At 42.9% G+C, this 23,579-nt stretch overlaps 1 protein-coding gene across 5 annotated transcripts in view; it reads left to right on the plus strand.

Moving 5' to 3' along the window:
- kirrel3l (kirre like nephrin family adhesion molecule 3, like) overlaps positions 1–23,579 on the plus strand; it is a 67,965-nt gene that overhangs the window by 18,696 nt on the left and 25,690 nt on the right. For 4 of the 5 annotated variants that reach the window (XM_044207658.1, XM_044207660.1, XM_044207659.1 and 1 more), the window contains exon 1: positions 16,381–17,040. The exons of the other annotated variant lie outside the window; for it this stretch is intronic. In XM_044207658.1, coding sequence (XP_044063593.1) covers positions 17,001–17,040 — 40 coding nt within the window. In that variant the 5' untranslated portion in view covers positions 16,381–17,000. Of the gene's footprint in view, positions 1–16,380; positions 17,041–23,579 lie in introns of those variants that run through there. 5 annotated transcript variants of the gene reach the window in all.

The raw sequence follows: 23,579 nt of genomic DNA on the forward strand, positions 1-23,579 counted from the left end.
AGTAGGGAAGCCACTGCTGTGCTGTTGTGTCTATGTGGCTCTGTGTGTATAGGCACTGGTGTGCACTGTACCCTTTAGGGGGAACAACTGACTGTGTATAGTATAAGTGGTGTTTCTTTGTGCAATTGTGTGTGTGTGTGTGTGTGTGTGTGTGTATGAATGAATGTGTACATGTACATGTACATGTATGGTGTGTGTTTGTGGGCCCAGTAAGTGTGGGTTTCTGTCAAGCGCCTTCCCGGCAAAGGAGGGCTCACTGGGCTAGGCAGGACTACAGTCATTACATCCACGCTCTCGCACAAGCAGATGGCAAAACAGATGATCCTCGCTCATCTCACTCATGACCATCCATATTTATTTCATGGTTGCTGGCCCACAGACTCCCCATGCCTATCACTTCTCCATGAGTGCCTTGGCAGGGATAGGGCTGCCGACGCACACAAGTGTTTGGAAAACAAAATAGGCATGAAAAAGGAAGCAAGTGAGAAAGAAAACAAGTGAGAGCACAAGAAGAAGCTGTGGATACCAGAAAGGAAAACGATGGCTCTTGCCATTGGTTGCTCATCAAAGCTGTTAAATAACTTCACATTTATCAAGGACAGCAGCAAATCCATGTGTTGTTGTGAGCTACTGTTCATGACTAAGGCTCTGGTCGATGCTGGTTGATGTGATTTATACAGCTTCTTGGAGTGCCAATAAATGAAAGGTCTGATTGGCCCAGTGTAGAACTGGAAAGAATAGCTCTTCACTCACTGCCTTTGATCTCCTGCTACTTACTGGGGAAATGAGCAACCTAACCTAGACAAACTCACAGAAAGCCCCATACGTTACCATCCTATCCCCTGGAACTAGGCCAGAGCTAAAAAGCCCAAATTGGTCCGCACCGATGCTGTTTAATGGAACTCGGTATGACAAGAGGCCATTTCTAAATCCACTTGACCAGCTCAATGCAGCCTGTGTGACATCAATGCAGTACAGGTTTTGCTGAGGCAAGAAAGTTGGATATTTTACCTGGTATTCTAATTATCTTCATCCTCACTTCTCTGTTTTATGTATAGATGTGCGCATTAATGGGTGGATCTATTCTGCCACCATCATTAAATCTTACATTGGCCTTCTGCTCACCCTTTTCCTTTTCCTCTTCTTGCTCTTTTATTGTGGATGTCTCAACACATACTTCCTGGCCTTACCAGATCTGGCAGCAGTCCTGGACGATGGATGAAATTTAGGTTAATCATAGGAAGTGACACAGAGGTGTCCCCCAGGGCCAGTGGCTGAGTGAGCAACTCAATTAAGAGCAAACAGCCTCAGACAGGGCCACCCATGCAGGCTTGAGCTTCAAGGGAGAGGGAGGGCAGATTGCAGCAAAGTCTTGCCTGCCCTCTCTTTACTCTCCCTGGGCAGGCGATGGATTCAGCACTGGCACTGCCAAGGCAGAGCCAGGGGGCAGAGTGACCATGTGCTCCAGTTACTCTGTCGCAGATGATTCACCATAACTGAAGGGGGCTTCAAGCAGGACATGTGACACACACAGATGAGTGGACAGCAGCTTTGTTCCATTATCGGTCAGCCATGGGATTCAGGGAACAGGAGGGTGGGGAGCAGGAAAGGGCAGCAAAAGTGGGAATCCTAAACATGATCCAAACCACCATTTCCCTCCCTCCCTTTCCCTTGAGCCAGACTTAGAGAGGGGACCATGTTGGGGTTAGTGATAAGGGCAGATTGTGGCCATACTGTTAGCAGGGGTATAGAGAGAGCCAAGAGGCTCAGAATAGATAGCTAGTTCTATCAAGGCTAAGAAAGGGCCCTTGAGCCTAAGTGCCATCATTTCCAATAGCAACAAGCAGATAAAAACAGCTGGTGCCTGTGGCAGAACTCTGCTACTGATTTGTTTAACCCAAGGACAGAAGACAGGTGAAATACAAAAAAGCTGTGCTGTGTTGCTAGAGTAACAGAAAAATATGGTGTTCATTTTTCATCATTGAAAATATATTTTTCTCTGTTTCTTTAAAGGTTCTGTATACGAGATTTTAAACATATAGCAGCAGCGATATAACTTCTGTTTCTGATTAAACAAAAAGGATCTCACTCTTGAACAAAAGGGTCTATCTCTGTACGGATCCTTTCCATAAAGGTGTCAGAAAAGTACAATAACGTACTTTGACGGGCGCATTTGTCCCCAAGGATTACGTTGCAGCCATTGCAGCCCGTTTTGCGGCTGCCTTTTCACATTAAAGCATTAAGGGTTTATTTCGACCAAACCACAGTTGGTGATTGTTGGAACACTGGAAAGACTAACAAAGATGGTTTTGGTGACTTTTATTTTGTTTCTGTCCAGTTTGAAATGAAGTGTGTTTTACGATGATCTGTTTTCCTCAATGGAGTCTGGTGGGCCGTAGCGCTCATTTGTTTTGGTCCGCATACAGCTCCTTTAAAGTTTGTGGTAACATTGTGGTAAGATTCATGGATGAGTAACTCTTGAAAATTAAGCTGCTCAAGCTTATTAAATGCAACGTCAGTGTTAATTAAATGGTAAAAACTTGTAAAAAACAGAGAATTTGCTGTCTAGTGGACCAAAGAGCCATTCAAGAGCATTGTGCTCCTGTGCGGACAGAACAGTAACAGGCAAAGTTGGCAACAGTCAGTTGTCAGTTTACTAAGGAGATGGTGGACATGAGAGGCGCATGAAAGCTTGGCTGCTTCCTTGTGACACGTGGCATGCAACGTTTACCTGGACTGGAGCAGGCTTAGAATGTGCTTTGGCAGGTAGATGTTAGAGACCTTGCAGCCTGTCCATTACTTCCTTTCTTTTCATCATCTGTATGGCCATAATATTAAGTTCTTCAGTGAGTGGGTGAGACTCTCGGGAGCATTATCAGGCCTCTCACACCCATTACAGTCATAAACATGCTCACAAAGTAGAGCTCCATAGTGGCAAGAACCCTGAAGGAGGCTGGAGCCTGGGTCTGGGTCTTTTATGTGCCCCTTGTACGTTACTCTGCTTGGGCTCTTTGGTCCATACCCAGGCTATCTGACAAAAAGGATCATGTAAATAGGGATCACTTCTAACACTACTTGTACTGGTGTGTTAAGAAATCTCTGCACCGGCATACTAGTTAAAAGTATAAGGCCCGAAGAGCTATTGTGGATTTTTTTTTTCTTTTACATTGATTTCACTTTCATTTCATTGTTGTTGCAGAGGATTTGAAGTAAATAACGCATCCAGAGTACAATCAACAGAAAAAAAGTCTTCTGTAAACTAAACAAACAATGATAGCAGGTTCCTCTGTGTGCTCCTTCAAATAGTTTGAGGCCCACCCACCCACCTACGACTTAGGCAGATGAAAGAAGTATATTATAGTAATTACAATTTGATTACATGGTAAAAGTAGAACATACTGTCATTTATCAATCCCAATTTTTCCTTGTGAGCCGAAATTTCAGTGAATTAAATGTCTTACCCTAGTCCATGAAGCTGTGGGACATTGCATCAAGTCAGGACCTGTAAGGGTAAAACCTTTAAGAACAATAGGACTAATGATGCAGATGTCCCTAAACAGACTGCATTACCACCATCAATCACCCAAGTTCATAGTGACTGGCAGCTGTCGCCTCTTCTCATCTCATCCTTCTCATCTTGTCTTGGCTTGTTGGCTGACTTACAAATAAGATAACAGCAAAAGACTGTAATGTGCTTTCTAACGTCACCTCTGAGTTCTGCGGGTCTTGTTGCTGTGGCGATTGCAGAGGGCAGGTTGTGGTGCCCTGACCTGTAGTCTCTCCAAAAGGATAATGAGCCTCATGGCTCCCCAAATGAATGGCGTGGGCGGCCAAGGTTCAGTCTGTTTCCCCATAATGAGCTTCCATCCTTTCAACAAAAAGCCACAAGGCTTTTTTAGCCTTTTTAATTTGTTCCCTATCCCAACTAATTCTATAAGAAATAACTATGGACAAAAAGCAGAGTTCAAATCTGCAAAGAGCCTTAAGCATGATCATGCACACCAGTGCGTGGAATAGTGAGAGTAAACAATAAGAAATGCAACACCAGCTGACATTTTGAGGTCAGCGTCATTCTGCTCTTCGTCTCTGGCTCCTCAGCATTTCTGATTAGCTGTAGTGGCTTTGAGGGGGCACATTCTAACTGTTTGTCCATGGAGCTAATTAAGAGCGACATACAAAGCAACAAACAAAACAACATATCATCTACATTAAATCTCTTCTGAAGGCGCTGAGCAGTACAAACATGCCACTCACTCAATCCCCCCCACCCACCACCCACGCCCTCAGGCTGTGGTGTGCCTGCTGCTGAGGAGACAGAGAAGGTAGACAGTGCAGTGATTTTGGCCATCAAACACATGTCATCTTTCCTGAGTGGGCAGGGAACAGAGGTGGCCGAGGGAGACAGGTGTTGCAGCACACTATTGTGTGATGGGTGAAGAAAAGTGTGTGTGTGTGTGTGTGTGTGTGGCGGAGCAGATAAGGGGTAGACAGGAGAGAGAGGACAGTCGCTCACAGCACAGGGACTTTTCAAGTGCGAGCCTGTCAAGCATGGACTCCTGTGACAGCCACACTGAACTCCTGCTGAGCTACTATTTCCCTTACCATGGTCAAGATTACAATGATTGTCCTCACTGCACAGGCCACCCATAAAGGCGCAGACACGGATGTTTAGACAGACTGGCTGGGTATGGCTGAAATTCCTGTGTCTGTGGCTGTATAATGTTGACAGGAACTCTCTGAAATCAGCATGTGAAGCTGTGTGACACCTGACCCTCCTGTGGTGAATTATGCAAGCATGTATTTATGAATTAACATTTCAAGCCCTTTCAACCATGCTCAGGGTTTTGGGAGTGCAAAGAGTGGGAGTACACCTGAAATCATCCACTTCAGTATAAAAAGCAAAGTTTAACTAACACCTTTATGGGAAAGGCATATTTTACTTGTCTTGTGTGAGAAATCATTATGGTGTCCTGCCGATGAGAGGAAATGTGCTAATGCCAGTTTCATTATAGAGATAAAGACACCTGTGGAGCATTGATTTAAATAACCTCTTTGATACCATCATGTATTCAAAACGGCTCCCTTCCTCACCTTATTCTTCGCTAATTAGTGGCAGAAACTGGTGTGAACTTGGCCCAGTTGAATGAATACTGAGCGGTGGTTTCTGCTGCAGAGGCACCAGTCCCCATAGAGCACTGTGGGATCAAGGGAGAACTGGAACCTGGCCCTGCAGACTCTCTAACAGCCCTATAATGACAGCTCTCAGCAAGACTCTGATTTCATTGAGGCTTTGATGTGACCGCTAATGGCTGCTGACAGATAGGCTCACACCCCGCTCATCACGCTACTTCTTATTGTCCCAGCCTCACTAGGACCAAGCTCTGGCTTTACCAAGAATTGATTTAATCTGACCTTTGCCAGAGTTGTGTTAAATCCATATTAACCCGTCTAGGATTAATGAAGAGAGTAGAAAAGAACCTATTTGTTATAGTGATCCAGCAAAGATGACTCAAGCTGGTGACATTAACTCTGAATGTGATGTACTATTACATTCCCCTGGTTCACTTCCTTCAGTAATCCACAGGATGTAACTATGTCTGTCTCTCTTCAGATTTGCACAATGCCATGTTTGTTTAAAACGTGCATACTGATGTTAAGGAACACTCAGCTTTTGTCATGTTGTATTATGTTTCATGTCAACCAAGGAAAAATACAGCCCATCATTTCACACATGCATCCATACGTATACAAACACACGCACACATATGCATACTCTGCCAAACATGGACATGCGGTGTCACACACACCCTGAATCCCATTGAGCTGTGGCCTGGCCAGCCAACCATAATATTTGCCATGTGGCCGTCACAACAGCTTTGACTCTTTATTCAGCCCAGGCCATGGACATTGAGTTAACAGGTTTCAGCTGCAGTGAGGGCATGTCAACCCAAGAATGCACTAATCAATCATATTTCACTTCAAGCACCGGCTAAACCACAACCTACCATCATCCTCCCTCCCTCCTACAGTTCGTTCTTTTTTTGCTTTCTCTCTGTCTCTTGAGCACATAGTGCGGGAAACACTTAATGAATCAGACAAGCTGTTCACATGGACAATAATGAGCAGGTTTTGGTTGAGGGGAATCACAATTTCTAGTTTCCACTAAGGTACTTGAGCTAGTGTTACAACAATAATGAATAGTACCACAGGGATCTCTGTTAACTATACTGTTATTAAAAGGTCAGTACTGCGCCAGACTTCAATACGGAGAAGGTTTTGGAAAATGCATACAACATTATATGTTGCTAACTTGGCTAACTTGACTAACTTGACATTAGTCTTAAGAATGGAAAATTCAGTTTAGGAATTCCTCTCAGCAAACTAAATTAGGTTATACAATGTAAACAATGAAAAAGCATATCTGTAGCAATAAGCCACTTAGAAGTATGATTTGATGTATTCATGGTTAAATTGCCATATCCCCCACCCCCCTGCAGTGTCCCTCAGGACAACATCTTAAGTGATATAAATCAGCTTTACTGTAACTGGTCAAAATTTACTTATTCACATCACAAAGATTTCAAGTGATCATCTATCAGCAAAACTAATCTATTTTCCTCTCAAAAGGGGCCCTTTTTCATTTCAATTCATGGGTCCACTTAATTTGAGCACAACCTGTTTTACTACAACACGTATTATGTGGAACGGTTGTACCCTTGAGCAATGTACTTTACCTGCATTTCTCTGGTGCAAAGCTCAGCTTTGCAAATGGGTTCCAGAATTTGTGAGTCACTTGGGATGAAAGTCTGTGCCAAGCCATGAAATAATAACACTAATATTTACATAAGGTCTCAATTCCTCCTACCGCTTTCATTTTCTACCCAGTATAATGGTTTGGGAACACTGATTGACGATTCATGTAATTCATGTGTTGTTGGCTGTGCTTTTGACAGACACCGGGGCACAACTTTAGCTTACAGTGTAAAATATAATTAAGTCACAGAGGTAATTGGGGCGTGTCTCGACGGAGGTTCGGGGCATGTTGCTTTGGTGTGGCAAGGGCATGATGAACGTCCACTCAAATCCTATTTTCTAAAAACAGTTCTAATCAGGGTGAAGACGTGGCCTTTTACAGGAACTGCCAGGGAAAGTACACAGCACACAAGAACTGGGGATGCAGTGGAGACAAGGATGAAAAATGCAATCAGGAAATACTGAAAGGAAGGCAACTGCAGAGAGCGAGTGGCTGCTAATAATAGAGCTGATAAGAGAGCAATGTAACCCAAACAATACCCAGACTAACTGCTTTAAATCTGGTCTCGCAGGAAAATGTGTTGATCATTTGCACGACTCTAGCAGTCCACATGAGCTGGATGTGCAGATGCAGATTAAATATCACCAATATTATTACATTTTGTAATTTTTTTTCCAAATTGAAAAAGTCTACAACAAGATTAGAAGATTCACATACCCACTAATTCAGTTTTACATCATAAAAATGATCAGATACACATTAAATGCCAGTTGGGTAATTTCAGTGCTGCAAAAACCATATTTCCTATTTTTGGCAGACAAAAACAAATTGGTGTTTTCCAATCCTAACTCCAACGCAATCTCCACTGACAATCACAGTTTGTTATCTCTTCCACTAGGCGAGGTCAGAAGACTAACAGGAAGCCTATGTGGGAAATCACACCTCCTTTTTGAATCAAAACAACCTTTTCCTCATCCTCAAACACAATCTGTTAGGCTGCCCTATCTTCCAAGATGTCCCCAGTAACAGATGCTTATCCTGAGCCTATCGAGAAGAGATGAGGGAATGGGGCAAAAGGAATGAGTTCTCCAGATGTGTAAAAACAAAACAAAGGCCATGTTTTCAATGGTGAGGATCTGGTTCTCTCCCCACCCTGTCTTTTTTTAGTGCTGATGTTTTCTATTCAAAAAGGAAAGGAAGAGCTGTTGCCTATTCAAAAAGGAAACAACAAAATCTGAGCTGGTATTTGTTGAATAGTTGAAGATATGTTTGAAGTAGACATTTTCAAAGAGATGAAGCTGGAATCCAGTTTTTTTGGCATGGCTCTGCCTTTCATAACATTGATTTAACAATGCTGACCTGTTTATGGTAGAACAGGGGGCCATAGGTTCATTTAGTGGGATGTAAAGGATCTATTGACCCTTAAGACAGCTGAGGTACACTAGTAGATATTTAGCTCCCTGTCTTGGCCAGTCTTTAGTCCTGAACACAGGGGACCTTTGTGTCTCTCTCCTTTGGCTGGCAGCTGTGAGCTAAGAACACATCCATAGATCTACACATTTGCAATTTTGAAGAGGTCGGAGCAACAACCAATAATTTTTTCCTTCTCCTTCTTTCTAATCTTGGAAATCTTGGAAATGAGGCACACTAAGTACCGCTGGGGGAGGTTGATTATTCTAGCTGTGTATTTGCATGGTGTTTCCTTCAGACATGCTGCTTTTCCTTTTCCAAAGAGCACCAAAATAACAAGAATACAGAAAGTCAAGGAATGATTGACAGTAACAGTCAGTCAAATAATCTGCAGAAATCTAATGGATTCACTTTATATTATAGTATGTCTAAATATTCATGCTTATGGAGAGAGATGATTACCACAAATGTGAGTGGTTATGATAATCACAGGAAAAGTAAGATACATATTTATGCTTACACTGAAAGGAATGTGGTATTGATTTAGAGCATATGGGTATTAACTTACAGGCTTTTTAGATTAAGTAGGGAATATAAGTATGCTGTGGTATATTTTGTTTATATATTTGCTATATTCATGTAGAACCATGAAGGTATGTTGAATAAGTCTGCCAAAGCCATTCCAGATGTTAAATGTGCAGATTTCAAATCATGTCATCTCCACTTAGTGTAACAGTCCAGGAACTCCATTTGGAGTAAATGCCCTTAAACAAGGTAGTTTTGCAGGGCATTTGGTGGGATCAGCAGTCTTTGATCCACTCTCTTCCTTCCTGTCGGTTGGCTCGCCTGACCTTTTGCAAACCCAATGTGACATCCACCTTTTGCGCTAAGACAATTTGACAAATAAGTGATGACCGTTCACATTTTTAATTTAGGAGTATGATGAAAAATTAACCGTGGCCAACTCAGGACCTTGATTTTTAAACAAGTGTCCGCATCGTGCTTATTCCATTCCCCCTCTCCACCCTCTCCCCTTCCTGCCCCATAACTAATCCTTATTATGCCTCTCACATAAACTGTGGGTCTGGCACCGGACTGCCCAGCCACACAGACTAACAGGAGTCGGGTGAGCGAGGAGATTGGAGGAGGTTTCTTAAGTTGTAACAGGCAAAGTGGCACAAAAGATGCTTCACAGACCCTGTTTCCTTCCCTCAATTGGGACTTCATCCATTATATTCTTCTGTCATCCCCTACTCAGCATAATAACTCCTGAAAGGTAGATAACTATTAATAGAGTTCGCACAGCACTGCAGTCATATGGATTGCCCCGCAGCACTGTGACTAAGTAGAACTGATGTCTCCTGTGACAAGTGCTCGTGTTGCTGTCATCCAGGACGTGCAGACACTCTGCATACATTACTGACTGCTGGCTTCCCCCTCTCCGTCCCCCCTTTTGGATGGCACCACAGCTGTCCCAAAGTGAATCCCAAATGAGAATATCTGTCAGGGTTTGTTTGCTGCAGGCCTTGATTTGATGCTATTACTCTGCAGATGGAGAGACTGGCTCAGTCTGCAGCAGCCGAGCTGCTGGTGGACAACACTTGCCTCAGGGCTGGCCTGGTGGCACCGAAGCACATTTTGAACAAACAGAGAGATGAAACCGATTAGGGGTGAAAATAAGCCTGCACAATATGAGGAAAATCTGCGATGTGCGATATGACTTGCGATAAATAAACAAATATTGAAGTATGCATATTAGCTATACAGTTACCATGTCAACCTGGTTGTCTTTAAATTCAGAACAGGATTAGAATTGAATATTTTAAATACAACTAAATGTTGTTTCTAGAGCAGCAACAGTAAAGTTTACTACAGCAAAGTCACTAGATAAACTCAATAATATCTCACTGGAAACAAATCTAAAATGTCAGTAAAATAAATCATATTCCTGACATTAAAACACTGAGTGAAGTTTAGAAAGAATGAAGAACACAGACATCAGTCAGTATCAGTCCTTCCTCCTGTCGTCTGGCCTCCTCCCTTTGCTGCTGATGTGAGTCACCTGCAGGTACAGCTGGTAGAGAGAGGAGGGGCTGGTTTGTCTCAGCCAGCAGCTAAGTTTACAAGAATTTGCCAAATTTTCAGGTACGTGGCAAACTAAGATAAACAGTTAGATTAAATACAGACAGCTTCGTTTTAGCTTGTTTGTAACAATTCGCTATTTGCCGAGCAAGCGCGCTGTGCTTGTGCAACATATGAGAGACTGCAGACAGAGCAGAATAAAATATCGCTTTCTACATGTTTACACGTTTATGCTTGTTGAACAGGTGTATTGGCTTTTTAGTTACGAAGGTTTTATTGCACTTACAGTAACCAGCGTAGTTGTCCTCAGCTCGAATAATCTTCGAGTTATCTTCCCTTCACTGTCTCCGCTGCGGCTCTGCTGGCCGCTGTGCGTGTGCATGTGTATATGTGGAGGAGCTCAGTCTCACACAGAGAGCAGGGCAGAGGCTACAGCGTGATAATAAATACTACAGGCTTGCGATGTGTTCATTGCGCATGTTCATATCGCGATGATGATGAAAATACGATTTATTGGTCAGCACTAGGTGAAAACAGTTTTTACTTTCTTAGTATCTCCCCCTAAAACAACATCCTCCTCTGATTCCTCAACACACCCTCATGTTTATGTTACAGAGGCCAAATGACTAAATATTTCTCATATCTTTCTCTCATATCCCCCTTTCAGCCAGATGTTCCTCATTCATTTTTCTTAGACACAGCTGCATGTGTAAATAATCCATGATTTCTCCTGCTCGATGGGTGGATCGGGGCATATTGTGTGTCTGTTTAAGTAAACAGTCTCTTCTTTTGCGCCAGGGGTGTAGACCTGTTTTCAACTTTAAAGCAACGCTGTTTGTTTTTCATCAAGTCCGAGGGCGACAGAAAGTCTGTCTCAAGATGATGAGGTCAGTCCCTAACCACAGCCCTGGCTGCACCGTAGCACAGGTTATCTAACACAAGCAGACGGATGACATCTTAGCTGAAAGTGCTTAGCTACCTGTTCCAGGTCAAGGCAGATTTCCTGCTGTTGCAATTCTACCAGAGGCTTGCTGTATCATCCATCTTGTTTCAGGCCCTCAAAGCATCTCTTTCTTCTCTGTGGTAACCATCAACTGCACTAACCCAGAAAAAGACTGACAGCCGACCCACCGAGGAGGTGTGCAGGCAAGTCGACCAGAACAATAACAAAACTGGAGTCAGAGGCAGAACGGGGAAGAGGACAGACCCCAATAATGGCCGGGCCGTGGCTTGACATGCTATTAAAAGTGACAGTGGACGAGTCATCCATTATTTATAGCAGTGCAGAGCTGGGTTATTTATTTTTTCAGCGACATGAGCAGCAAGGGATCATGGCACAAAACAAGCAGCCAGTCGTGGCCTATTCATGTGATTGTCAGCAGACAGCGAGGCAAGCCCAGTGGTGAAGGAAGCTGTGACTGTACTTGTGGCAAAGTATGGACACTGCACCCAGGACAGGGTTCATCTTGATTTCTAACTCTGTCCCTCTCATTGTCTCTCTTTCATGCCATAGACATGATGAGGTCAGTGTGAACTGTGTATTGATCAAAACAACTTACCTTTAACTAGCATATTTAATGGTATGATGATGCTCTGACTGCTGCTTTAATAAAAGTACAATGTTGGAATATATTCATCACATTGTTATTGAGCTAACTGCATTAATGCGTTGGCAGTTTAATGTGTTGGCAGCTTACTAAGTATTTTGTCTCATAACACATAAGAGTGTGCTACACTGTGTAAGGAGTCATAGTGGAATATTCACCAAATAATCATGAACTGTTGATAGAGCCAACAATCAACTGACACATTCATCAGTGAGTGGCAGAACTGCTGATCTCAGTGTGAGACTGCAGTGGCTAATCTATGTGTATGGATTAGCAGAAGTGTTCAATAGTTCTGTCCAGGCGACTGGATTACTATGGTTGTCTCAGATATTTATCGTAGCTGAGTGGAGCAGTGGATGTCTGGACGTGGCTTAGTACAGCAGAGATGCCACAGACGCCATCAGGGCATTTTTGGCACACAGGAACGTGCATGACATCAGGAACAGATGTTGCACATGGTGAGGCCCATCAAGGGACAACAACTCTGCATCAGTGCATGAATATTTTAGACAGCTTACTGCTGTACTTATCAGTGAAGACACGTCTAGGCTGGCCAAAGACCCAGTCAATCTGGTCTTAAATTTTGGGGATGTTGTAATCACTTTACTGAAGAAGTGGGTGAAAATGCACACCAGGTTGATGAAGTACTGGTTTGCAAAAAGGAGAGGAAGTTGCTTTTTTTTTTTAGCTCTAATGCATTTTTATTATATGATAACAAAACTATCTTCATCGGGGCTCAAATCCTGACAATTTTGTCAAAACTTTGGCTTTATCCTAATAAATATTCATCAGAGCTACAGAGTATGCAGCTTCACCTCCTTTTTGTTGTGATGACTATCACCATGTGAGCCTATACCTTAGTGTCACCATAGTCATAACTACTGTAATGTCAGACTGCAGCTCTTTTCTATATATCTGTAAAAACAGCCACATTCCTGTAATCCACACCCTTTTCTAAGCGCAGCTTGAACCAGAAGCCTCAACCTCTCCTTGACCCCTGAGGAAAAGAATCCCTCAACCAGATCCCCAGTGAGACTTTCATTACAGACAAAAAAACAAAATCCATGGGTGGCCAGAGTCGTATTCTGATATTAGGGCAGAGGACATGGATTTGATATGAGGCTGGAAATAGTTGTATAGACTGCAGAGTGAGCCCCAGGTCCATGTTGAGCTTTAATAGCCCTCCTCCTGCTCGTCAATCACACATAAAGAAAATGCTTAATTGCACATTTCAAACCAGTGCCTGACTGACGTCATATTATTGGAATGGGAGAGATGAGACAGGTTTTGAATTGCTTGCAAGCTGGGCAGATGGATACCACTGCCTAGCAAAGGTATATGTCCTTATGAGTTATGAGCTTGTAGCGGCATTTAGAGTTATGGTTGACACAGATCAGCTCAACATTCAATATCACAATTACAGTAAAAGCTGGTGTAATGTTTCTCATATGGATAGCAGCGTAAACCTTAGACCCCTAGAGGAACCCTGCGACACGGACATACACTACAGTATATAGAGCAGAATGTTAATATTCATCAATCTAGCAGGCTATATTTCAAATCCCAAGACTAAGCTTATTAATTATGATACAGATTAATTTAGGAGAAATGATTAGTATTTGTTTTAACAATAAAACATTATTACGTCATATGCTTAAATTAAATGTTTAATAATGTGTGTATAATATGTATTGTCATTGAAAACTATGTGGAGTTTCCCCATTGCATTAGAAGGTTTTGAATTAAAACAAAACTCGCTTTCCTCAACTTCTAGCTCATGTTATACCGAGTTGACTTTTGAGAGAGAAAAGTCTTCTTTTCCTGTGGTAGATAATGAGGCTGATTTTATTCAGTTTATTATTCATTCAAACTGAACACACGGTTTGTGTCAGTATGAATACATTTTCCTCCACTTGAACGTTAGATCCGCTTTCCAGCCAGACAAAAGAGAAAGCAAGCGATTGTAATTTTAAGGCCCAGCATGTCGTTCACCAGGACTGACATCTCTTTTTTAATTGACCCCGGGTCAAATAGGGACTGGTATAATATTTTGTTAAATTATTCTCATTTCCCTGTGAATCACATTTCCATATATCTCCACTTCATGCTTTATTTATTACCTCCTTACAATTACCATGCAAACAACGTCTTAACTGTCACCCCTTTCTCCCGCTGAACAGTTTAGTAAATATCAAACCATATTTATTATTAATAAACCCACAGCTGAAAACCCCCTTTTTATTTATAAATTATTCACACACTCAAAAGCTTGGGGAGCATGGGCGCCCTCCATTTGATGCCACAGAGGCCAGCATAATTAAGACTATTGGCTAAAACTGATGCTAGTGCATGCATCTGTTTTTGCCTCATCTATCTGTCCATCTGTGTGAGCCATAGGAGATCATACATTTCAATCACAGCATCATGACAGTGACAGACTTTGCACAATGGATGTTTATTTTATTATCACAGCACAACTGGTGGAGGCACCCTGCTGTTTTACTGCTCACCCAAGTCCCCGCCTTCAGTCACTCATTGATGGTTTCACATGTACACACTATGACCTGCAAACACGCATACAAACAAAATGCACAATTTCTTTTCATTACCTTCTGTCTCTCATATTCATGCACCTACACACGACCTAAATTGCACTCTGACATATGTAGAAACAACAAACAAGTATCTATTCCTGCACACAAACACACTCACGCTCACACTCACATTCAGACACGCTCATTTACCCATGTGCTCACTCACACTAACCTGGGTTGGCTTCCCAGCTGTGCAAGCTGTTTCTTCCATCAACATGTGTTTACTGGCAGGGGACCCTTATGTTTGCATTACAGCGAGGCAATAAACAGGAAGGCCAGCCCCGGGGTTTGAAAACTACTGTTTGGGGGGAACCCTCATGAGGAGTGAGCCCTAATCATTGTGTGGTTCAGCCTTTAATTAAATGCAGTGCGAAATGTCAAAAAGAAAGACTCTTATTTTTGTAGATGATGTTTTCTGGAATCCACACATGCTGAAGTCCTCAGTGTCAAAATTTACACACTTTGATGAATTTTTCACAGTCTTATGGAGCACTAACCACCTGGTTGAGTTAACAGGGCGCATGTGTGCATGTCTTTGCATGTGTGTGTGTGTGTGTGTGTGTGTGTGTGTGTGAAGGGGGGATGTGTTAACATTAAATTAAGTCGTTTCTTGGTACAATACACATACAAGTGAAAGACTGATTAACCAGATGACTGCAAGGCCTATTATTTTGGTTAATCAATAGATCCTTGAATAACTAATGAACAACATCAAAGAACAAGCCTATAAACAGCCACAGGCAATTGATAGACTGCACTGTTTTCATCTCTTTATAAAAGCCTTAGCTTTTGTTGAAATATGATAATGATTTCTGCTCGCTTCTGTTCATTTTAGCGCCCACTGTATGACAATGAACAATAGGCTCATTTTAGATCAAACTGCACCTGAAAAAAGTATGTTTTGAGTCAACTTCAAAGAAAATAATTTGCAAAAATACTCTGCATAAACTATTAATGTACTTCAGTTTAAAAACTCTCATTTGTGAGTTAACTGAAATAACAATACATAGTTAGGTTAAATAACATTAGGGTAAAACTGAGTAAACAAAAGACACCAATTTCATCAACAAATGTATTAATGCTGACATTTTTACTGGTTTGATCCAGTAATTATTAATGATGATTGATAATGATTGATGATTTATTCTTTCACAAGTGTTGAGGTTTTAGAGTCAAGTGATCATTTCAACATTTGGCAAAACATCTGCAGCTGATTCTGCTCTAATGCAACTACTTACACATAATTCACCTTAATTAATTTCCAAATCTGTCGGGTGATGGAGGCAAGGGATTGAGCCTGATACTAATTTTCAATGGTTCAATTTCCTTTTAATCAGAAATTGACCCAAGGTTTACAAAAGAGAAGGGGTTGTTCTGTAACTTCTTTCAGAAGAAGGAAACGTTTCTGTTAAGTAATGCATACCGGGAAGCCTGTCAATAATATTTCTTAAACCTCAGCATGAAGTTCAGTGACTGATAAAACATGACTACAACTCATATTGTTAAGTCTCAACATGATTAAATCACAAAGCTGCAGTTATAAAATGAAAATTATGAATTTTGGTTAAGGATTAAACATTCTGAAAATTAATGTTTATGTTAAGCTAGTTACCATGATGAATGGTATGGCAATACTGTAATATTTCTATAGGTGATTTGAAGTGGCATTTATAAAAATTGATCACTAGATTACAACAGTATCTACATTTTCCTACAAAACGTGGACCACATTGCCTGTCCATCATTGTATTCTGCATAATTCAAGTCTCCATCTGTGCTACGCCACCCAAAAATGTTAGGGCAGTCATTTTACTTGGAATAAGTGTTTTAAATACCTTCCCCGTGACGCCCGCTCAGCCAATAGGGGGCCCCTTGGGGCGGGGGCCGCTGACCCCCCCACCGGGCTTGCATCTGAGGCAGAGGGGCTCCTCCGACTCAGCTACTGCCAGATTTGGTGTAGCCCCCCATACCAGATGACTGTCAGTGCGCATTTCCTATTGGCAAGAGGGAGTGAGAAGTAAATAGTGGAGACCGACAGGAGAGAAGTGAGTGTGTGAGAGAGAAGTGAGTGTGTTACAGTGGGAACAGAGCGAGAGACTCCAGCGGAGGGGGCGAGAGGCAACTTCACCGGGGTTTATCACTGCGCACTGTCGAGGGGGACAGATCGCTTTCGAGCGCAGCCTGCTCAAGCAGGTTAAAAAAAGTGGACTGTGGACGAACCTACTGATTGAAACGCCCGATTCACTAATGGACTGTTAGAGAGCACAGTGAGAGGTAAAAGCTGTGCCAGCCTGACAGGGAACGGACACTGGAAAAGAAGCCGATGCAGTGGGGAAAGTTACCAACTATGGAGATGCATTGTTAACAGAGTTTGCAAACTCTTCGGACCATTCACAGCCATTCCTTTAAACTGGATGCTATTATAGACGAATCTTAGTGCGCTTGTCCGTCCGGTGATATTCCGGTGCCGCGGTGGACCATAACCAGCTCAGTCGCATAGACGGAGCGAGTGAATCCTTCTACGCAACACAGTCAGCGGCCAGAGCTACTAAAATGAAGGCGTTATACCTCATCTTTTGCCTTATGGTCACAGGTAAGACATGCTTTTGTTTATTATCATTTAGCATGCTGGTCTTTATTGATGGAGAGGATGGACCGCGCTCCATACTGGCGCGCTGCGTCAAGCCGTCCAGTGCGCTGTTATAGAGGGGCAACTGTTATGCTGCAGTGCTACAATTCACTGCTGTTAATTGCCGGTAAGCGTTTAATCCGTTTTGAAAGAGTGATTACATCATGGGGTTTCACTGTCTACAAGCCGACCCGGTGCACCGCTGAACAGTGGTACTGCGTAAATTTAGGGTAGCTGTGATTGTTTCTGTTCTGGTTCAGATCTCAGATGTGTGAGAGAGACGATGTCTCTGTTTTAGTGGATGGGCTTGGTGTTACGGATGCAGTGCGCACGAGCGGAAAGTTTAACTTATAAGATTTTTTTTTTTTTAACCCGGGATTCGTTGCTCCGGACTGCAACGTGTATGCACGCGTGTGTGCGTATACCCCCGTGCGTCCATTCACAATAAATGGTCTCGCATTTTAAAGTGAGAATGAAATGATTGGATATTTAAGCAGGTGAGGATGATAGAAACGCTGAGAAATGAGAGCGCCGTGCAGAGCTCCGCATCCCTTTTCCCCGAAGTTGGTCAGTGGTCCCCAGATTGATTTCCATTACAACAAAAAACTGAAGCGAGAGGTTTAGCCTCATGAGACGATGTGGAAATAATGTTTTCTACTGGACTGTTCTGGATGGGTCTGAAGTTTTTCTCTTTGAGTCGTAATCAAACACAATCGTGGTCACTGTGAACGCTTCGTAAGCAGTAAAAGTAAAAGGGTGCATGGTCCATTATGGGGGGAGCACAGTCTCGCGGGTAGATGGCTTTGTGATGGAGCAAGGCAAATAGACTGAGAGGGGGAGAGAGATGGAGAGAGGAAGGAAGAAAGGGATAGAGAGAGTAAGTGTGAGAGAGAGAAAGAGAGGGGGAGCATTTGTTTTTCGGGAGGCAGGCAGAGACATAACGCACCTGTCTGCCCCCCACACCACCACCCCCTGCTGCTTTTTGTTTGCAGAATTGAGTTGCCAACAGTAGTTTTTTTATGATCCTTATGACAAAACATCATATACCATGCTTCTACTCAAACCAGCCAATATCAGTGTAAATCTGTCAGAGTGTATTATGGAAAAATGACACAAATTAATTGCTTTTTTAAAAACAATGAATTAGTGTTTAATTTGATGTCTGGCTTATAAAGGTAGTTTTTTTTTCCAGCTTTATTTATTCTCTATGCATCACCATGTGTATCTTATTATTAAAGTGATACTGTATAGAATTAACATAGAATGACACATCCATGTTTTTTCAGTAGAAATATAGTCAAATGAACAAGCATGCCTCTCTGAGCAGCTGCTAAAATGTACTCTGATAATTTAGTGCTGTAAATGTCTTGATGCAAATAAAGAAGATTTCAGCAATTAACACTGAGAAACTGTTGACATACAGTATCAGCTTTTTTTTAGTCATTGATAAACTAGTGTATTGTATTAACACACAGAGAAAATAACTACATTTAAATGTAAGAGAATGCACAACAGCATCACACCAACACAGATCTTCTCTGGGAGGGACGAAAGATGGAATAATGAAATCAAAATCCTTTTAGGCTTTTTTATTCCTCTGCCTCGACCAGAAGCAGTGTTTGTAGCTTCCAGACTGAATCACATGCAGTTTCCCCAGCTTCCAAGATTGCAAATGGCCATTTGTTGCAAGTGCATCTTTACCTTCAGCCCCAGTTCTGCATGGTTTTGTCATTATTCAAAGCTCGGGGGAGGGATATGACACCAGCAGCCCTCTGCTCCCTGACAGACTAGCAACAGCTGGATGAGAAGGGGCGGTAGCCAGACAGTGGCATATTTTCCCCGATCCCAACACACACACACACACACACACACACACACAACTCCCTCTCTCTCACACACACAAATAATGAAAATGGTAACAGCTGCCCTAATTAGAACCTAAGAGACCCTAGACCTCATTTATTGTGCCAGTCTCAAACAGTATAAGGATTTGGCCACAACACATGGCTTCACTTTGTGTATGGCATATAGCATACATTTGTATGTATAGTCTTGTACAACACCAATAATTTACTGTCTCGGAAAGTCTCCTGGGCTCCCAGAGGAATTGGATTCCACACTGCATCAGTATTCTGAGTAATCTTCTTTGGAACCTTTTGCTTTGGGTCGCTTGTGTCTCATTGGGCCAAGTTCAAAGGCTGTGAGCTGAGATTACAAGTTTCTCTCCCTTCCTCTTAAGTCGTGTCGCCTGTCATGTCTGACTATAGTGTAACACCGTGGAAATTTTCCACCTTGCTTCTTCTCACAACTCTTTTGCCTGGTTGCAGAATGTGTGACTATGGGACACGAGGACATAAGAGCATATCCGCTTAATGGGCCAGAGGCGGCTGGCAGACTTTCACCAAAGGTTGAAAGCCCTTTCACACACATACTTCATCCAAGCACACACAGACACAAGCAGAGAACTGATATTTAGCCGAGGAAGTGTTAAGCCCTGACCAAGCCCTCTCCTCCCCACTCCATCATCCTTCCCTTTCCCCATTACCAGAGATTTGTCTTTTCCTCATGCAGTACAGATATGTTTGTGGATGCAGTGGCAGTGTGGCCCAAGAGGTTGGTTTTAGGGAACTGTGAATATTTTATGAACTGCCATTCTGCCGCTCTTTGAATTCTTGTTGAGGGAGTCAGGATGGACAGAGGGAGACAGAGTTTAAGATGAGGAGGGGGATGGAGGACGGAGGGAGGGGAGTCTAGTTGCAGGGATAAGACTCAGCTCTGTCACCAGTGTCTTGATGATTAAGCTGACAAGCAGCGGGGAAACACTGAGGAAGACCGCTGAGCATCGTTAACCTTTTCTCCATCTTGTTACTCTTGTCTCTCTCTTTGTCACACAAATACACAAACACACACACACACACACACACACATAAACTCACATGAACATAGTCATGCTCTCAAATCTCTCCTTTTAGTTTTCCATGTCTCTCCCTCTATCAATTTCATTCCTTGTATGCATCTGTGATACAAAGAGATTGAGGATAAAGTAGGTAAGTGGGAGAAAGTTTGGTGGCAAGAACCCCAGCCAGCGGATGAGGAGTGTTAGATATGAGGTGCACAATGGTGCAGACACAGCAGAATCCGAACACAGCTGAATCTTGAACAGAAGTGTCTTGCATTATTTAGAAGACATAGTCATGGCAAAGATATAGATTAACTTTGGCCTACTTTGATTTCCTATCTATGTGAGCTCTGTGTAATGGTTTTGCTGCTGGGATGTTATATTGAACATTATATCTGAATTTAATGTCAGTTCACTTGTGGCTACAAATGAAATGTAAAGATCTGTACATTCGTTATGATATAGCTATATCTTAATCTGTATCCGAGATATGTATAGTATTTTAGTTCACCTAAGCATTTTAACAAAACAAAAAAAAAATCATGTTTGAATGTTGTTGTTGAATGTTTCTCGTAGAAAGCCTCTAGATGCTAATTTTCACAAATCATTCGTTCATGCAGACACACACACACACACAGGCGCACACAAACAGACGGTAATGAATGATCAAGATCTAAAACCGTGTTTTTTTTTCTCATCCTGAAGACGTGTCATGCACACATGCCATTGTCTTTCTGCCCTTCTTCATAAACAGACATCCTCCCATTCCCCCTTCCTGCACACGCATTTACTACGTGTACGGAAGGAGAAACTGGAAGGAGAAAGGAAACAATGGGGCTTCATAATGTTGCCTGTCTCTAATCAGCTTTGCCATGCGGGTAAACACAGATAAAGAACTTGGCAGGGTGTCCTGAGGCTTTGTTATCAGCTGCTAGCAACTTAACTGGATGTGTACACTGGTATGGCTCAACACAGGAATCCAAAGTGTCCAGGTAGCAAACTGCGGATAGCACTTGGCCTCTTCCAGTATTATTTTTACCTCTGCCTGCCCATCCTCTTTTTGTCTTCGCTTTCGCCTTGTGTCTGTCTCTGCACATCCTCACCTTGTCTTCCTCTGGGGCAGTCGGAGGATCTGGAGGGGGGGGGTAGGACAATGGAGGGGCCGTGTCAGCTTCCTGCCATTGCCTGGAGTCTTCTTCCCCAGTTACAGCACTTCAGGCTGTATCATCAGCATACAGACTGGTGGGGACAGCACAAACTTGTTTACTCATTTACTCTTCTGTACAAACACAGTAATGAAAAGAATAGAGAGAGGGCAAAACCAGGATTCTGTGCAAGTCATTAAAACAGCCCCCCAAGGGAAACAGTCACGTTTATACAGTAGCAGCTATTTTAAGAACGACTTGCATTTATCTCCCCCTAAAATGCAAGTGTCACTTCCTTCTAGAGAGATGTATCACCATTTCAAAAGACCCTAAGCCCAGAAACCAACATACAACAGAAAAATCACAGACATACTAGACCACACATTCATTTTTATTTTCCAATCAATTCTTGCCCTGCAAGACAAGAATTTCATATCTCCTGCCGAGACACAGAAACCAACAGCAAATTGAAATTTATCTTCTGCGTTGCAGCAATATGTGTTCCTGTGTTATCTTCAACAGCTGTGTTCCTTAACCTTGTATTAAAGATAGCTCTGTTGGAGAAAGATTCTGGCAGCTGAGAAGGGGCTCAGGAAAAAGAAAAGTTCAGTTAGAAATAACATCAGACAGCATTTATTTACCACTATACTGATTTATTAACTTCTCTTTTTACTCTCCTTATATGAAATTTGATTGTCAGTGTCCCTTACTAAATAGAAGATGTGAAATATTTAGCTGGGTGTACCAGGGCTTATATGGCATGTGTACATCATCCAGAAATGACTCATGAGGAGCCCACGGAAGCAACACCCCACACACACAGAGAGGTCAAGGGCAGACACTTGGGCAGAGGATGATAAGCTGAGATGAGTGTTTGGCATCTTCGGGGCTGTGTGCTCTTTCTGGAGCGATTAGTCAAAGTCCAACTGTCTAATTAATGATGCTCCAACTCTCAGGACATGTCATCTCCATAACCAACTAGGGGTAAAAACACATTCAAGGAAACAAGAAATTGCCTGCCTGCTGCTCACTTTATTAGTAGTGGAAACAGTTCATACCCTTGTGGGACTAAATACTCCAACTACTCATTCCTTGAAGTCCAGCCCCCCTTCTTATTCTTCTTTACATCTCTCCTTCCTGTCAGTTCAAACTGCCTGGAACACCAGGGCTAATATTGTGTTAGTGACTCAACCATTAACCAAAATAGTGGGTTGGCTCTGGCTCAGTCTCTTCTCCCTCTGCACAATGAAAGACTGCTCTGTGTCGTTGTAGGAGGCTGTGTGAAGGGTTGGAGAAAGGGTAGCAATGTCTTTTATTTCCATTTTTCCATTTTGGACTAGGCTGAGAAACTCGCCCTGGGAGGTCTGTGAGAGAAGACAGCCAATTTGCCATCAACTGAGGGGTGTCAGTCAAAGCTTATTGATTGGGCTTTTAACTGCGGCTCCATCAATGGCAAAACATGTTAATGTTATTGAGCTGTGTGGAGACCTGAGGAATAGTGAAGTGTGTGGGTGGTTGAGGTGGGTGGTGGTTCAACCGGTAAGAGGGTAAGGTATGTCTCTCCCCTGCCGTCTGTTTGGCCAAAGAATGCCTATGCGGAGACAGCAATGGGCTCAGGATGAGAATAGGGGGAGGGAGAGGGAGAGAGAGAGAGAGAGAGAGAGAGAGAGAGAGAGAGAGAGAGAGAGAGAGAGAGGAAAGGAAGGTAGAGGGGTCAAAGGGATTTATTGTCAGGAGCATAGCATTTCAGGTAATGGATATGCTTGTATTGGTGTAAACCAAAACTGCTGGGGTTTTTTTCAGCATGGCAGAGGTGAAAAAACAACAAAGGTGAAACTGACTGCAAGTCTGAGGGGGATTAATAGAAAGTTGATATTTCAACACCTCAGGCTAAACATTGGCTCTCAGGTGTACATTTGGACAGGCAGAAAGTGGTTGTGTGCGTGCATGCGTGTCAGTGTGTGAGCATAGAGTTGTGTATAGGGGGTGTATGAGGTTGAGGTAAGGAAGGTGTATAGTGGGAGGCTTTTCTGCTTCTGCCACATTCCTGTGAAGCTGCAGCAAGGAGGGCAAGAACACATGGCTAAGTGCCTCCCAAGCTGGCTGAGGTGAACCTAATACCCCTCCTGGAGGAAGCAGCCCAACCATTGTTCCAGCACATTGCACCCGTCTGACTGAGGCATCCTAGTGCTGTGTAGATCCCAGGGGGCTGGAAAGAGAACGAGGCAGAGGAGGAGAGGGACTGATTGTTCCCTACTCAGACTATCCACAGATGGAGCTACGGCACAGGATGCTGGCTGTTTGCTTTAGAAAGTCCCAGGCGTTTGCTTTGCAGTTGTGGTGTATAGAATGCTCTGGGGGATAGAGGAGAAGAGAGTGCCAGTGGGGACAACAGCAGGGGAAGGTAAAGAGAGAGTAGAGCAGAGAGAAAGAAAGGGATAGAAAAAGGACCTTACCTA

The sequence above is a fragment of the Siniperca chuatsi genome, linkage group LG9 (genome assembly GCF_020085105.1).
Source record: "Siniperca chuatsi isolate FFG_IHB_CAS linkage group LG9, ASM2008510v1, whole genome shotgun sequence".
Taxonomy (NCBI): domain Eukaryota; kingdom Metazoa; phylum Chordata; class Actinopteri; order Centrarchiformes; family Sinipercidae; genus Siniperca; species Siniperca chuatsi.